The 17,955-nt window shown below is 46.9% G+C and overlaps 1 protein-coding gene across 2 annotated transcripts in view; it reads right to left on the reverse strand.

Moving 5' to 3' along the window:
- Positions 1-17,955, reverse strand: part of LOC121063044 (E3 ubiquitin-protein ligase KCMF1-like) — a 119,913-nt gene that overhangs the window by 39,422 nt on the left and 62,536 nt on the right. The window contains exon 3 of one of the 2 annotated variants that reach the window (XM_040543341.1): positions 8,773-8,909. In XM_040543341.1, the coding sequence (XP_040399275.1) occupies positions 8,773-8,909 (137 nt within the window). Of the gene's footprint in view, positions 1-8,769; positions 8,910-17,955 lie in introns of both variants that reach the window. The other variant, XM_040543340.1, reaches the window with a different exon arrangement.

A 17,955-nucleotide genomic window follows, 5' to 3' on the forward strand; every position in this document is an offset into this window, starting at 1 on the left:
CTTTCAGGGTAGGGTGTAGCTGCATTACATGAGCGTTCCCTAGGCTTCCAACCTTAGATGCTATCACACTGGGGGAACCTGGTGTGCTGACTCTAAGGAACAGTACAGAGTGTAGAGCGGAGTGGAGACACCGCGGCTAGGCTCTGTGACAAGATGGGGACTCGATTGTTCCTGTGCACACCGAGACCGATAAGCCGCACTTTTTGCTACCCTGAGCCAATGACCTGTCATGTTTTGACAAATGCTGTACCCTAGTGTACTTTTGCTCATTATAATATCATTATAATACCAAAACACCTCCTTCCCAAAAGCTACCCGCCTCCAAGGTGCGACCACCCCTCACTGAGCATGCGCTCTGAATTTCTCGGAGCCTATTACTTTAAATGGAGACGGGAAAACTTTTCACCAATCATAAGATATGCTTGACTAGAGTCATTCAAGCTCCACCTAAAAGATAGAAAATAATATAAATTGGCCTAAGAGAGAGGGGATGTGTTGTGGTTTAGCCCGGCTGGCAGTCAAACACCACACAGCCGTTCGCTCACCCTCCCCCCTCCCTCTCCGGGATGGGGGAGAGAAACGGGAAAGTGAAGTCTGTGAGTTGAGATAAAGACAGTTTATTAAGACAGGGAAAAGAATAACAACAATAATAATAATAATAATAGTATTAATAGTAATAATGTGTACGAAATAAGTGATGCACAATGCAATTGCTCACCACCCGTTGACCGATGCCCAGCCTATCCCCGAGCAGCCGGCCCCCCCCCTCCACCCCGGCTAGCCACCCCTATATATTGTTCAGCATGACGTCAGATGGTATGGAATACCCCTTTGGCCAGTTTGGGTCAGCTGTCCTGGGTCTGTCCCCTCCCAGCTCCTGCTGCATCCCTAGCCTGCTCGCTAGCAGGACAGAGAGAGGCTGAAAAGTCCTTGGCTTGGTGTAAGCACTGCTCTACAGCAATTAAAACATCAGCATGTTATCAGCGCTCTTCTCATTCTAATCCAAAACATAGCACCCTGCCAGCTACTAGGAGGAAAATTAACTCTGTCCTAATTGAAACCAGGACAGGATGTTAGGGAAGATACTATCATTAGGGAAGATACCACCATCAGGGGAGATACCATCACAAGGGGCTACACCATCCCGAGGACCTCCTGACTCCTGGGATCAGTCGACGGGCTGAGCCTCTCTTCCCCCCCATTGGGACACCTTTGGGTGAGATTTGAACACTTGGTTATACTGTGTGTCTCCGCGGAAACTTAGAAATCTCTATAGAGTCTTTGTGCCTTTTAACACGTTAATTTCCAGGCTGCGCACCTGTGTATTTCATGCATGCTAGCTTGCTTTTGCAGACAGTAAATTATCGCTGGCAATCCAAAGAACCTGTGTACCTGTTGCTGTAATAAATTGCACTTAACTGCATTGTTACTAGCCGTGATAGTTCTCATTGAATGCGACTAGAGTAAGGATGGTTATACATTACTGGTGAATCCGTGACCGTGGTAGTTCAGTGCTCTGAATCCAACCAGACCCATATCGGTTAATGCGTTATTGGTGAATCTGTGATTGTGATAGTTCAGTACCCTGAATCCAACCGGACCCGTAACAGTTAATCGGCTACACCCCTTAATGCGACACCCCTCACTACAAGAATCATAGAATCATAGAATATCCTGAGTTGGAAGGGACCCATAAGGATCATTTAGTCCAATTCCTGGCTCCACACAGGTCTACCCAAAAATTCAGACCATATGACTGAGGGCATAGTCCAAACACTTCTTAAACTCCGACAGGCTTGGTGCCCTGACTACTTCACTGGGGAGCCTGTTCCAGTGTACGATCACCCTCTTAGTGAAGAACCTTTTCCTGATATCCAGCCTGAACCTCCCCTGTCGCAGCTTGACTCCATTCCCTTGGGTCCTAAGAAGGACATCAAGGTACTAGAGCATGTCCAAAGAAGGACAACGAAGATGGTGAAAGGGTCTAGAGAACAAGTCTTATGAGAAGTGATTGAGGGAACTGGGGTTATTTAGCCTAGAGAAAAGGTGGCTCAGGGGAGACCTCCTTATCGCTCTCTACAATTACCTTAAAGGATACTATAGTGAGGTGAGGACACAGAACACAGACCCATATAAGCTACTAGGAGAAAAATTAGCTCAGTGCTAGCTGAAACCAGGACATGCTGTTTTGGATTTAGGATGAGAATAATGTTGATAACACGCTGAAATTTTAGTTGTTAGAGAGCAGTACTTACACTAAGCCAAGGACGTTTCAGCTTCTCACACCGCCCTGCGAGTGGGGAGGCTGGGGGTACACAAGAAGCTGGAGGGGACAGAACCAGGACAGATAACTCAAACTGGCCAAAGAGATATTCCATACCATACGATGTCATGCTGAACAATTAATACGGGGTGGCAGGTCAGGGTGTGGTGTGGGGCCTGCTGCTCAGGGAACGGCTGGGCATCGGTCAGAGGGTGGTGAGCAATTGCATTGTGCACCACTTGCTTTGTATGCATTATTCTTGTTGTTGTACTGGATTTAAGTGGCAAGGTTTTGGTAGTGGCGGGCTGTAGGGGTGGCCTCTGTGAAAAGAGTCCAGAATCTGCCCCGTGTCAGATAAGAGCCAGTTTCAGACGGCTCCAAAAAGGACCTGCTGCTGGCAAGAGCCGAGCCAATAAGTGATGTTGCTTGTGCCTCTGTGAGAACAGATTTAAGGGAAAAAACTGCTGTGCAACAGCAGCTGGGAGAGCAAGGAGTGAGAACCAGCCCTGCAGACACCAAGGTCAGTGCAGAAGGAGGGTAGGAGGTGCTCTGGGTGCCAAAGCTATAGTTCCCCTGCGGCCTGTGGAGAGGACCATGGTGGAGCAGGTCGACCCCCTGCAGCCTATGGTGTACCACGGTGGAGCAGATTTCCACACTGCAGCCCATGGAGGAGCCCATGGTGGAGCAGGTGGATCTGGCCTGAAGGAGGTTGCAGCCTGTGGAGAGCCCCTGCCAGAGCTGATTCTGGGCTGCAACAGCAGCCCGGGGAGAGGAGCCCACACATTTGCAGGTGATCTGGCAGGAGTTGCTGCTCATGGGGGAACCATGTTGGAGCAGTGTGCTCCTGATGGATGGACCCCGTGGTACAGACCCATGTTTGAGCAGTTCTTGAAGAGCTGCTGCCTGTGGGAAGCCCACGCAGGATCAGTTTGGGAAAGGCTGTATCCAGTGGGAGGGACCCCACATTGGAGCAGGGGAAGAGGGTGACTGTGAAGGAGTGGTAGAGACAAAGTGCTACAGACTGACTGCAGCCCCCATTCCCCCGTTCCCCTTCACCACTTGGGGGGAGGAGGTGGAAGAGGATGGATGGGGGGAAGGTGTTTTTAGTTTGTTGATCTCCCCGTCCTTATCTCAAGACTTGAGGCCTTTTCATCGTATTTTCTACCCCTTTCCCTTCAAGGAGGAGGCGTGAGAGAGCAGTTGTGGTGGAGCTTAACTGCCAAGCTGGGTAAAACCACTAGAAACAGATAAGCTTCATTGTCAACATTGCTCACTGATAGGATTTTTTTTCTTTCCAGCGTACTTTCTTCTCCCCCTCTTCTTCTGAGAAGGTGGAGTTAGAGAGTGTTTGTGGTGGAGTTTAAGCTGCCCAGCAGGGTAAAACCAGCACAACTATAAGCAGTAGTTCATATGTTCTTAGGAAAGACCAGGAAGCCTTTGAATCTTAAAATAGGTGGACCAATTTTACCTCCACTACTACTCCTTCACATGAGACCCTTACCAGGTCTCCTTCTCCTAAAGAATTCGTCAAAATGTGAGAATAGCTTAGAGGTCAGAACAAACAAGTTGGAAATCACAAGTCATTTCTCTACAACTTATTAAGATCTGAATAATCTTCCTCAAGCATGCACATTTTTATAGTAACCTACAGCAAAAACTAGGCAAGAGTTCCCAGAATGTCCTTCTATAATCATACATTCTTCAACCATAAAAAGTATTTGAACACAAACACGAATACAGACACGGATTTGTATTCAAACAGCCCAAAACTCCCTCACCAGTACTCACAGAAGGGAGGGCAGCCAATGACACTGGAAGATGGAAGCTGGCAACAACAAGGACCAGCAGGAGGAAGAATCTTTCCCCAAAGTCTGAGATGCCCTTACAGAACCGCTTCACCCCTCTGAGGACTTAAAAGGAAAGACCCGTTGGGGGGGGGGGGGGGGGTGAAACTGAGTAAGACAGACAGGTCTGCTCCCCATGTAACAACTAGTCCAAGTAAGAAAAGGTGACAGGTGATAGTAGCAGTAGACTCTCTTCTGAGAGGTACAGAGGCACTCATCTGCCGACCCGGTTCCGCTCTTAAGGGAAGTCTGCTGTTTACTGGGGGCTTGTATCAGGGATGTTACCAAGAGACTGCCAAGCCTTGTACAGCCTAAGGACTATTATCCACTGCTGCTGTTTCACGTGGGCACCAATGATGCAGCCAGGAACAGCCTGAGGAGTGTCAAGAGGGATTACAGAGCCCTGGGAGCAGCAGTAAAGGACTTGGGAGTGCAGGTAGTTTTTTCATCAGTCCTGCTGGTTAAAAGGGAGGGGATTGAAAGGGCCAGTTGAATCTGGCAAATCAGCAGATGGTTTCAGGACTGGTGCCACAGACGGGGGTTCAGCTACTTAGATTATGGGGCTTGCTTTAAGAAACCTGGTTTACTGGGAGCTGAGATGGGGTCCACCTATCAGAGAAGGGGAAGAGCATCTTTGGTCATAGTCTTGCCAAGCTGGTGAAGAGGGCTTTAAACTACAGTTGCAGTGGGTGGGGAACATCAATCCATCCCACTCCTCCCAGTTTGATGCCAGTGTCAGTGACAGATGTCCAAAGCCTGGAAAAGGGTCATGGGTCAGCAGGAGAGCACCTGAAGAGCAGCACAAAGGAATTCCAGCCCCTCCAGCCAGTAAGTTAGCTTCATCAGGGGCCCAACTCAAATATCTCGATGCTAACGCAAGTAGCATGGGGGAAAAAGAGGAGTTAAAGATGTATGCATGCCTGCAAGGCTATGACCTCATTGGCATTAAGGAGATGTGGAGGGACGGCTCCCATGACTGGAGTGTTGGAATGGAAGGATACAGGCTCTTTAGGAAGGACAGGTGGGGGAGATGAAGAGGGGACATCACCCTCTATGTCAGTGAGCAGCTACAGTGCATGGGATGGATGAGGAGCTGACAGAGCTTATGTGTCAGGATTAAAGAGAGGGCAGGGACAGGTGACATTATAGAGGGAGTCTGCTACAGGCCACCTGAAGACCAAGAAGACCAAGCAGATGAGGCCCTCTATAGATGGATATAAGCAGCTTCACATTCGCAAGCCCTGGTTCTTGTGGGGTGTGCTGGGTCTGGCTGGGATGAAGTTAACTTTCCATGCAGAAACCCATACAGTGCTGTGCTCTGCACTTGTAGCTAGAACAGCACTGGTATCACACCAGTGTTTTGTCTATTGCTGAGCAATACTGGCACCACATCAGGACTCCCTCCAACCCCCCGAGAGCCAGCAGGCTGGAGGTGGGCAAGAGATGGGGAGGGGACAACACCAGGGCAGCTGACCTAAACCGACCAAAGGGATATTCCATACCATACGATGTCACACTCAGCAATAAAAGGTGGAAAAGGGAAGAAGAGGGGAGGGGTGGACTCTCGTTATGAAAATGTCTGTCCTCCCAAACAACCGCTACACGCATTGAGGCCCTGCTTCCTGGGACGTGGCTGAACATCGCTTGTTGATGGGAAGTAGAGAGCAATTTCTTTTTTCTCTCTCTCTGTGCTTCCGCGCAGCCTTTGCCTGTTTTGTGGTGTGGTTTTTTTTTCCCCTTTTCCTTTTCTCTTCAATTAAATTATCCTTATCTCAACCCGTGAGTTGTTTTTTTTTTCTTTCCAGCATACTGTCTTCTTTCCCTCTTCTTCTAAGGAGGGGGAGTGAGAGAGCGGTTGTGGTGGAGTTCAGCTGCCCAACAAGGTAAAAACCACCACATGGGGGACTTCAAGAACCATGATATCTGTTTGAGGGACAGCACAGCAGGACATAGGCAATCCAGGAGGTTCCTGGAATGCATTGATGACAACATCCTTGTTGCCAACAAGGAGAGGTGCTATGCTGGACCTCATTCTCATCAACAAGGAGGGGCTGGTAGGGAACGTGAAGTGCAAGGGCAGCCTTGGCTGCAGTGATCATGAAATGGTGCAGTTTAGGATCCTGAGGGAAGCAAGGAGGGAGCACAGCAAGCTTGCTACCCTGGAATTTGGAAGAGCAGACTTAGGCCTCTTCAGGGATCTGCTTGGTAGAGTCACATGGGACAAAGCCCTGGAGGGGAGAAGGGCACAAGAAAGCCGGTTAATATTCAAGGATCACCTCCTCCAAGCTCAGGAGCGATGCATCCCAACAAAGAGGAAGTCAGGCAAGAACACCACGAGCCCAGAAAGCCAACCGTATCCTGGGCTGCATCAAAAGAAGCATGGCTAGCAGGTCAGAGGAGATGATTCTCCCCCTCTACTCCGCTCCTGTGAGACCCCACCTGGACCACTGCATCCAGCTCTGGGGTGCCCAAATATAAGAAGGACATGGACATATTAGAACAAGTTCAGGGGAGGGCCACAAAGATGATCAGAGGGCTGGAACACCTCTCCTATGAAGACAGGCTGAAGGAGTTGGGGTTGTTCAGCCTGGAGAAGAGAAGACTCTGGGGAAACCTTATAGTGGCCTTCCAGTACCTAAAGGGGGCCTAGAAGAAAGCTGGAAAGGGACTCTTTGTCGGGGAGTGTAGTGATAGGACAAGGAGTAACGGCTTGAAACTAAAAGAGGGTAGGTTTAGATTAGATATAAGGAAGAAATTCTTTACTCTGAGGGTGGTGAGGCACTGGAACAGGTTGCCCAGAGAAATTGTGGGTGTCCCATCTCTGGAAGTGTTTAAGGCCAGGTTGGATGGGGCTTTTAGCAACCTGGTCTAGTGGAAGGTGTCCCTGCCCATGACAGGGAGGTTGAAATTAGGTGATCTTTAAAATCTCTTCCAATCTAAACCATTCTATGATTCTATATCCTCCTCTATAATAACCTCCACTGGTGGAAACATACCAAAACTTCATGATTAAGAATTTAACCTAGGATTGCCAACATACATAACTTAAATTAGCGAAGCAAGCTTTAAGAATAAATACAAAACATACCCCCATACCAAAAAGAGAAATCTAAAAACAGGGCTACAGATTTTTCTAAAAATAAAGTAGACTGAACACTAAGCAGTGCAAGTATGTAGTTTCTTAAAACTGTAAATGAAGTCTGATAATAAACCATTTCAAATAGCATCAAAACCAAGTGCAAAGAAGTCACCTCACACTTTCGAAAAATTTCAGACCTTTTGGCTCAAGCAACAGTGACATCTAGATATAAAAACTGGAAGAGATTAGAATGATTACCAACAAAAACAGAAGCAGAACAATTCTTCCTTTACTCTATTGTATGGTGCATAATCGCTTTGCACCAATTACTACTGTTGGAGGGGTGGTGAGGAAGAAAAGATAAGGCCATTTTAGCCTTAACTATTTTCAAAATGAAGTATATTTATTTTAACACTTACACATAGATCAGAATTTCAAAGGCACCTACATGTGTAACTTTTTCTATCAACAGGCCTTTCCAGAAAGCAATCTGTGATAATATTTTAGAATCTGAGGTTATACATCTCAAATATGATATTAGCTACCCCAACAAAGAGATTATTAGCTGCTTAGCCACATTCTTCTACTCCAACTAAGTTGTTAGGCACTGATACCTCAGATAGAGGACTGTAAACAGAAATATTTCATGAAGCATATTCTTTAACATGCCATCTGTTTTAATGCTGGTGGTAGAGGGAAACAACAGTAATAATTCTAACAGAAAAACAAGTTTTGATGCACAAATATACCAGATTTCAAAAGCTTTTTAAAAAAACAGATCAACAGATCAGCTGCATACCTTTCTCTGTCTCCAACTAAAGAAGGCTGACATAACTATAGACCTATAGGACATTGTGTGCCAGATTGACAGCTAGGCAACTACATGTGAATGGAGAGACACTGCTATATAGAATAACCATGAGAAGATTCTAAATATTGCCAAACATATAGTAAATAAGCTCCAAAAAGGGCAGCCTTAATATCAAGCCAACTAAATAGTGTGGTTTCTTCCTCTCTTACGTGATCAGTCTCACTATATTAGAATACCAGTAAGATGTAGGAAACTTCCAATACATCCACTGATTTTCAGGAAATGTTTTCTGGATTTTTGTTTGTTTTCAAACAAAGCAAACTAACAGAACATTGTCGGGCTAATTTAACATCAGCGTTAAAGTTCTGAAGTCAATGATTCTCTGCTATATTCATCCTATAGTCAGAATATAACAGCACGGGTACTAATATTCATAGAGGGAGGCAGAAGCTACGTGTAAATAAAATATTTAGTACTATGCTACTACAACATTAGAAGTTGCCCAGTTAAAAAACAAAAGTAACAGAGGCGTACAACTCAATGGTGACTTAATCATTTTCCATGTACCTAACCGAAATGAAACATTTTATTGAGTGTACTCACTAATTACAAAAACCTTAATAAAACATTCTCATCTCTCAAATACAAGTACATACCTCCCCACTCAGCATTTAAATGAACACACACTTCAAGGAAAAAAATATACTCAATTTCTAGATGAGAAATTTTCATATGCTTTCACTGTAATAAAAAAAATGCTGAAGCAGCTTACCACCTCTGTTGATGTTTCTGCATGTTCAGAAGCAACATGTTCTTGAAGAGATGTTTCTGTATAACCCATCTTTCCACAATAAGGACAAGTAAAAGACTGTGGCTGTTCTACAGAGAAAGCTTCTCCACCATAATACAAATCTGGAAAAAGATGATGTTTTAAGAGGAGTTATTATTAAGCAGCATAGCCCATTCTTTTTTTCATATAATTCTTTATATATTCCTATGCGCATGTAATAACTGTCAAATTCATTCATTGTTTAATCAAAATAAATATTTTAATTCTGCACAAAGTGCAGATGCTGATATTGTATAGTTGTTCAATGACTCAACTGACAAAAGAATAGACAGACTACACATCATTTTCACTAATAAACAATTTAAGTTTCTAATATTCAGGAAGAGTGTTGTGGTTTAACCTAGCAGGCAGCTAAACACCTCTCAGCCGTTCGCTCATCCTTTCCCCCTCCCTCTCCGGGATGGGGGAGAGAAACGGGAAAAAAAAAAAGTAAAAGCTTGTGGGTTGAGATAAAGACAGTTTATTAGGACAGAAAAGAAAGGAAAATGATAATAATAATGATAAAAGTAATCATAACAATGTGTACAAAACAAGTGATGCGATGCACAATGCAATTGCTCACTACCCGCTGACCGATGCCCATCCTATCCCCGAGCAGCCGGCCCCCCCCTCCACCCCAGCTAGCCACCCCTATATATTGTTCAGCATGACGTCAGATGGTATGGAATACCCCTTTGGCCAGTTTGGGTCAGCTGTCCTGGGTCTGTTCCCTCCCAGCTCCTGCTGCACCCCTAGCCTGCCCGCTGGCAGGACAGAGCGAGAAGCTGAAAAGTCCTTGGCTTGGTGTAAGCACTGCTCTACAACAATTAAAACATCAGCATGTTATCAGCGCTCTTCTCATCCTAATCCAAAACACAGCACCATATCAGCTACTAGGAGGAAAATTAACTATATCCTAGCCAAAACCATGACAATATCCACCCCTTATTCCATACCATTTACGTCATGCTTGGGTCCCACACTTTCCAATACATCCCAATTAATCACCACTTTTCATATCACAGAATCACAGAATGGTTGAGGTTGGAAGGGACCTCTGAAGATCATCTAGTCCAACCCTCCTGCCAAGCAGGATCACCTAGAGCACATTGCGCAGGATGGCATCCAAGCAGGTTTTGAATATCTCCAGAGGAGACTCCGCAACCTCTCTGGGCAACCTGTTCCAGTGCTCAGTCATCCTCACAGTAAAGAAACGCCTGGGGACCCCTGGGGGACACCACTAGTTACAGGCCTCCAACTAGACCCTGCACCACTAAGCCCAACCCTCTGAGATCTGCCATTCAGCCAATTGACAATCTACCTCACCGTCCACTCATCTAGGCCACACTTCCCGAGCTTTTCTATGAGAATGTTATGGGAGACAGTGTCAAACGCCTTGTTGAAGTCAAGGTCGACCACATCCACCCCTCTCCTCTCATCTACCCAGCTGGTCATCCCATCACAGAAGGCTATCGGATTGGTTAAGCATGATTTCCCCTCGGTGAATCATTGCTGACTACTCCTGATCACCTCCTTATCCTCCACATGCTTGCAGATGACCTCCAGGATGAGCTGCTCCATCACGTTTCCAGGGATGGAGGTGAGGCTGACTGGCCTGTAGTTGCCTGGGTCCTCCTTCTTGCCCTTTTTGAAGACTGATGTGACATTATGTTGTGGTTTAGCCCGGCTGGCAGCCAAACACCACACAGCCGTTCGCTCACCCTCCCCCCTCCCTCTCCGGGATGGGGGAGAGAAACGGGAAAGTGAAGCCTGTGAGTTGAGATAAAGACAGTTTATTAAGACAGGAAAAATAATAACAATAATAATAATAATAACAATAATAATAGTATTAATAATAATAATGTGTACAAAATAAGTGATGCACAATGCAATTGCTCACCACCCGCTGACCGATGTCCAGCCTATCCCCGAGCAGCCGGCCCCCCCTCCACCCCAGCTAGCCACCCCTATATATTGTTCAGCATGACGTCAGATGGTATGGAATACCCCTTTGGCCAGTTTGGGTCAGCTGTCCTGGGTCTGTTCCCTCCCAGCTCCTGCTGCATCCCTAGCCTGCTCGCTAGCAGGACAGAGCGAGAAGCTGAAAAGTCCTTGGCTTGGTGTAAGCACTGCTCTGCAACAATTAAAACATCAGCATGTTATCAGCGCTCTTCTCATCCTAATCCAAAACATAGCACCCTACCAGCTACTAGGAGGAAAATTAACTCTGTCCTAACTGAAACCAGGACACATTAGCTTTCTTCCAGTCCTCAGGCACCTCTCCTGTTCTCCACGACCTTTCAAAGATCATGGAGAGTGGCCTAGCAATAACACTGGCCAGCTCCCTCAGCACCTGTGGGTAAATTCCATTGGGGCCCATGGATTTGTGGATGTCAAGTTTGCTTAGATGATCTTTGATCCGATCCTCTTCGACCAAGGGAAAAACCTCCTTTCTCTGGACTTCCTCACTTGTCGCCAGGGTCTGAGATTCCTGAGGGCTAGTCTTAGCAGTAAAGACTGAAGCAAAAAAGGCATTCAGCATCTCTGCTGTTTCTGTATCCTTTGGCACCATGGCACCCGCCACATTCAGCAGCAGGCCAACATTTTCCCTAGTATATGTATAGATAAAAGGTCTACTGGACTTTGTTTAGACCATGACTGACTTTGGGCTCCAACTGTCACACCAATCTTTGTTGAGATGGTCTGTGATATTGGATCATCACACACTGAAACCCGTTCTGGTTCCATCATAAAGCTGTGCTCGTCCAATTCTATCAAAATTCATTCATCATTATCTGCATAACTCTTACTGTGATACCATTCATATCAAATATAGCAGTCACAGTAGTGATGACATACAGTATTATACAGTAATTAACATACCAAAGAGGCTTTAACTGCTTGGCTTACTTGATTGCAGCACATGTTTCACAATCATGAATAACCTGTGCAATAGTGTCCATGGTCAGGTCCACCCCTCGATCACGAGCCCATCTGCATGTTGCATCTCCGCCTAGATGGCCTGAGGTGTCATGGGCCCATCAAGCTATAAATTATTCACCCTTATGTTGCCAGTCCAGGTCCACCTGAGCCACCTCAATCTTAGCAGCCTGATCCACCTGCTGGTTGTTCTGATGTTCTTCAGTGGCCCCATTCTTGGGCACTTGAGCATCTACATGGTGTACTTCTACAACCAGGTTCTCTACCCGGGCAGCAATATCTTGCCACAGTGCAGCAGCCCAGACGGGTTTGCCTCTGTGCTGCCAGTTGTTCTGCTTCCATTTCTGTAACCACCCCCACAGGGCATTTGCTACCATCCATGAATCAGTACAGAGACAGAGAACTGGCCACTTTTCTCGTTGTCCTGGTTTCAGTTAGGACAGAGTTAATTTTCCTCCTAGTAGCTGGTAGAGTGCTATTTTTTAGATTAGGATGAGAAGAGTGTTGATAACACCCTGATGTTTTAATTGTTTCAGAGCAGTGCTTACTCTAAGCCAAGGACTTTTCAGCTTCTCGCTCTGTCCTGCCAGTGAGCAGGCTGGGGGTGCAGCAGGAGCTGGGAGGGAACAGACCCAGGACAGCTGACCCAAACTGGCCAAAGGGGTATTCCATACCATCTGACGTCATGCTGAACAATATATAGGGGTGGCTAGCTGGGATGGGGGGGGCCAGCTGCTCGGGGATAGGCTGGGCATCGGTCAGCAGGTGGTGAGCAATTGCATTGTGCATCACTTGTTTTGTACACATTATTAGTAGTAATACTATTATTATTATTATTATTATTATTGTTATTATTATTTTCCTGCCTTAATAAACTGTCTTTATCTCAACTCACAGGCTTCACTTTCTCATTTCTCTCCCCCATCCCAGAGAGGGAGGGGGGAGGGTGAGCGAACGGCTGTGTGGTGTTTAGCTGCTGGCCGGGCTAAACCACAACAGTCCTTTTGGCGCCCAACGTGGGGCACGAAGGGTTGAGATATCAACAGATTTGACCAGAGTGTGTTAAACTAAAATTGGTACAAGTATTGGACCTGCTTAATAGTTGCTAGTCACAATGTTGATCGCCTTAATCTCAAGTCTGCTGTGCCTGTTTCCCAAATTGAGTTTTATAGCACGTTACTTACTGTATGTGCTCCCTGTCGCGCTGTTTATCCTTTCCGGGCCCTGGTTTAAGATTGTTATGGTACTGTGTGGTGTAACGATGGCTTATGAAATGATGAGATTTCTGGTCATGACTCTAACCTGGTATTTGTACTCAGCACTGTCGTCGACTCTATACTTCGGAAACCATATCTCAGAAACTATTAGCAATTACACCTATTGCCTTTTTTCATCAGGGAGTCAATCTGTGGAGGGGACAGGGGAAGACCCGAAGGGTCGACCTCGAGTTTCCCCAGGATCTTTCTGCCAGAAAAGCAGCTGGTTGTTTTGATGATCTTCAGTGGCCCCAAGATTCCTGGGCGACTAGGGTTTCCTACTGAGCCTGCTGAGTAATTAGTGCAACCCACTTACTCCATGTAGCATGAGTTGCATGATGTGTAAAGGGGGACCTTCCTTTGAACATCCAGCCCTGTACCACCCAGTCGGGGTGCCAGGAGCTGTGCTTCACTACTGACCACTTCCGAAGCAGATTTAACTCCTTCATATGCTGCCAATATCTCTTTTTCGGTTGGACTGTAGCAGGCCTCAGATCCTCTGTATCCCCGACTCGAAAACCCGAAGGGTAGACCTCGAGTTTCCCCAGGCTCTTTCTGCCAGAGGCTCCAGGTGGGGCCATTCTCCCCGGCTGCGGTGTAGAGCACATTCTTTACCTATTGTCCTGCTTGGACTGGCCCAAGGGCTACTGCATGAACCATCTCCCATTTAATATGTTCAAAGGCTTGCCGTTGCTCGGGGCCCCATTGGAAAATCATTCTTCTTACCTGACAGAGCGGGCTTACAATCAGACTGTAATTTGGAATGTGCATTCTCCAAAACCCCACGACACCTAGGAAAGTTTGCGTTTCTTTTTTGTTATTTGGTGGAGACATAGCTGTTATTTTGTTGATCACATCCATTGGTATTTGATGACGTCCATCTTGCCGTTTTATTCCTAAACACTGGATCTCTCGTGCAGGTCCTTTAACTTTATTTTGTTTTATGGCAAAACCTGCCTTCAGAAGGGTTTGGACTATTTTCTTCCCTTTCTCAAAAAATTCCTCTGCTGTGTCCCCTCACACGATGAAGTCATTAATGTACTGCAGGTGTTCAGGAGCTTCCCCCTGTTCCAGCGCAGACTGGATCAGTCCATGGCAAATGGTAGGGCTGTGTTTCCACCCCTGGGGCAGCCGATTCCAAGTATATTGGACTCCCCTCCAAGTGAAAGCAAACTGTGGCCTGCACTCTGCTGCTAGAGGGATGGAGAAAAATGCATTAGCAATATCAATTGTGGCATACCACTTGGCTGCCTTTGATTCCAGTTCGTACTGGAGTTCTAGCATGTCCGGCACTGCACCACTCAGTGGCGGCGTGACTTCGTTCAGGCCACGATAGTCCACTGTTAGTCTCCACTCACCATTAGACTTTCGCACTGGCCATATGGGACTATTAAAAGGTGAATGAGTCTTGCTGATCACTCCTTGGCTCTCCAGTTGACAGATTAGCTTATGGATGGGAATCAGGGAGTCTCGGTTGGTGCGATATTGCCGCCGGTGCACAGTTGTGGTAGCGATTGGCACTTGCTGTTCTTCGACCCTCAGCAACCCCACAACAGAAGGGTCCTCTGAGAGACCGGGCAAGGTAGACAACTGTTTAATGTCCTCTGTCTCTAAGGCAGCTATGCCAAAAGCCCACCGGAACCCTTTTGCGTCCTTGAAATATCCTCTTCTGAGATAGTCTATGCCAAGGATGCAAGGAGCATCCGGGCCAGTCACAATACGGTGCTTTTGCCACTCATTTCCGGTTAGACTCATTTCAGCCTCCAATACAGTTAACTGCTGGGATCCCCCCGTCACCCCATAAATACAAATGTGTTCTGTGCCTTTATAGCTTGATGACATTAGAGTACACTGTGCACCGGTGTCTACTAAAGCCTTATACTTTTGTGCGTCTGACGTGCCAGGCCATCGAATCCACACAGTCCAATAAACTCGATTGTCCCTTTCCTCCCCCTGGCTGGAGGCAGGGTCCCTCTAGTCCTGGTCAGAATCTTCATTTCTGTGTCTGGAGGACTGCCTGCTGGAAGTTGGAGCAGCAAGCTACTCAGAGAACCCCTTTTTCCCGATTGCTTTTCCCTGCAACTCACGTACCCGTGCCGCTAGGGTCGAGGTAGATTTTCCATCCCATTTTCTCATGGCCTCTCCATGGTCACGTAGGTAAAACCACAGGGTGCCACGGGGTGTGTACCCACTGTATCCTCTTCCTTGCACAGACGGACGCTTACCCCTGATAGGTGGGGAGGAAAATTAACTCTCTTTAAGCTGGTAGAACTCTTCAGAAAGTTTCTCCACAGCTGAGACGCAGGCCTGTAGGGAAGAGGAGTGACTTTCTTCGTACTGCCGGAGTTGTTTAGTTAATTCATCCACTGTGGTTTCCTCATGTTCTTTCCAGGCCATTACTGCCAATGAGCTGGCATATGATGATGGTGCACTCTGTAGAAACTTCCACCACATGGGTCGTGTACACTTGACTTCATCTGGATCTGTGGATATTTGTTCGTTGTCTAGGTCCCTATAAATCACCTCCCGTACGGCTAATTCCCTCAGGTACTGGATTCCCTTCTCCATAGTGGTCCACTTGCCTGGTAGACATACAAGTTCTTCCTTGAAGGGATACCTTGAAGATGCACTGTGCTCTCAGCCTTACTCACAACAAATCTCGTTTAAATATTGTGATTTTAAATGACTCAGTGACACCAGCACTCCATATGTTGATATTGGTGCTGTAGCTGAACTGGTGTTTAACAATAAGGGGGAAATTTTAGTGAAGCAAAATGAGTGAGATGTTATGTACCAGTTTCAATACTTTAGCACTTCTCAAATACTGAAGCAGCAGCTTCCCTTAAGCTGCTAACTTAGCAATTAACATGAGCCAAACCCATCATGAAAATTAAAAAAATCATGCTAAATTCTTACTAAAATCATAGAATCATTAAGGTTGGAAAAGACCTCCAAGATCATCTAGTCCAACCATCCCCCTACCACCAAAATTACCCACTAAACCATATGTCCCTAAGTACCACATCTACACTTTCCTTAAACACCCCCAGGGATGGTGACTCCACCACCTCCCTGGGCAACCTATTTCAATGCCTAACCACTCTTTCTAGAAGAAATTTCTCCTACTTTCCAACCTGGACTTGTAGAAGCCCTTCCTGTTGTCCTTGACATCCCTAGCCAGATTCAATTCCATTTGGACTTTAGCTGTTCTAACTTTCTTCCTGGGTGCTTGGACAGTTTCTCCGTATTCCTCCCAGGTTACCTGCCCTTGCTTCCACTCTCTGCATGCCTCCCTTTTATGTTTGAGCTTTGCCAGGAGCCCCTTGTTCATCCACGCAGGCCTCCCAGCATTTTTTCCTGACTTCCTCTTTATTGAGATGCACAGCTTGGAAGAGGTGACCCTTGAATATTAACTATTTTTCTTGAGCCCCTCTTCCCTCCAGGGCCTTATCCCACAGGACTCTTCCAAGCACCTCTTTGAAGAGGCCACAGTCTGCTCTCCTGAAGTCCAGGGCTGTGAGCTTGCTTTTTACCCTGCTCCCTCCCCTCAGGATCCTGAACTACACCATCTCACGGTCACTGCAGCCAAGGCTGCCCTTGACCTTCGCATTCTGAACAAGACCTTCCTTGTTGGTGAGAATGAGGTCCAGCAGAGCCCCGCTCCTTGATGGTTGCTCTATCACTTGGAGGAGGAAGTTATCATCAACACATTCCAGGAACCTCCTGGATTGCTTATGCCCTGCTGCGTTGTCCCTCTAACAGATATCGGGGTTGTTGAAGTCCCCCATGAGGACCAGGGCCTGTGAACGTGAGGTCGCTTCTATTTGTCTGTGGAGGGCCTCATCCGCTTGCTCTTCGTGGTCAGGCGGTCTATAGCAGACACCCACTACAATGTCACCCTTACCTGTCCTCTCTTTTAATCCTTACCCATAAACTCTCACTTGGCTCATCCATCCCCAGGCAGAGCTCCGTACACTCCAGCTGGTCATTGACATAGAGGGCGACACCCCCTCCTCCTCTCAACAGCCTGTCCTTCCTAAAGAGCCTGTATCTTTACATTGCAATACTCCAGTCATGGAAGCCATTCCACCAAATCTCCATGATCCCAATAGGAGCGCAGCCCTGCAACCATACACACGTCTCTAACTCATCTTGCTTATTCCCCATACTGCATGCGTTAGTGTCCAGACACTTTGGAGGGGCACCCCAGCATGTTGGGTTCCTAGAAAGCATTTGGGGGATTTTGCTATAATGTTGCCTTGTAGGCATTACCTTGCTAACCTGCAAGCGCTGGAGGTGACCCTGCTTAATCCCCATTTAGTTGATTTTGTGATCCCTCCTTGTCACATCACCCAATGCCCTTTTTTCAGCAACCCTGTCAGTCACTCTTTCAGTGTATTGCTCGTTACCCTGTCCTTCCCCCGTCACTCCTAGTTTAAAGCCCTCCTTATGAGGTCAGCGATCCTATTGGCAAAAATAGATGCCCCGCATCCATATGGCAAATAGGATGCCCCGCTTAGAGAGGTGATATTCGGATATTCGGATATTCGGATATTCCATCTATCCGAAGCAGAAGATGATTGTCAGACAGGGTCCCATGGTCTTAGAACCCAGAGCCCTGGATACCGACACCAGCTCCACAGCCAATTATTGACCTGTCTTATCAGTGCTCTCCTTCTCACATATTTTCCACTCACCATCAGGATTGAGGAGACCACCACCTAGGCCCCCATGCCCTTGACTACTTCCCCCAGAGCTCTGTAGTCCCTTTTGATACTGTCCAGGTTTCCCCTTGCAGTATCATTTGCACCCACGTGGAGTAAGAGCAGGGGGTAGTAGTCAGAGGGCCGAACCAGCTTCGGCAGCGCCTCCACAACATCCCAGATCCAAGCCCATGGCAGGTAGCAAACCTCCCTAGTCAGTAAATCAGGCT

This window comes from Cygnus olor (assembly GCF_009769625.2).
Source record: "Cygnus olor isolate bCygOlo1 chromosome W unlocalized genomic scaffold, bCygOlo1.pri.v2 SUPER_W8, whole genome shotgun sequence".
Classification (NCBI taxonomy): domain Eukaryota; kingdom Metazoa; phylum Chordata; class Aves; order Anseriformes; family Anatidae; genus Cygnus; species Cygnus olor.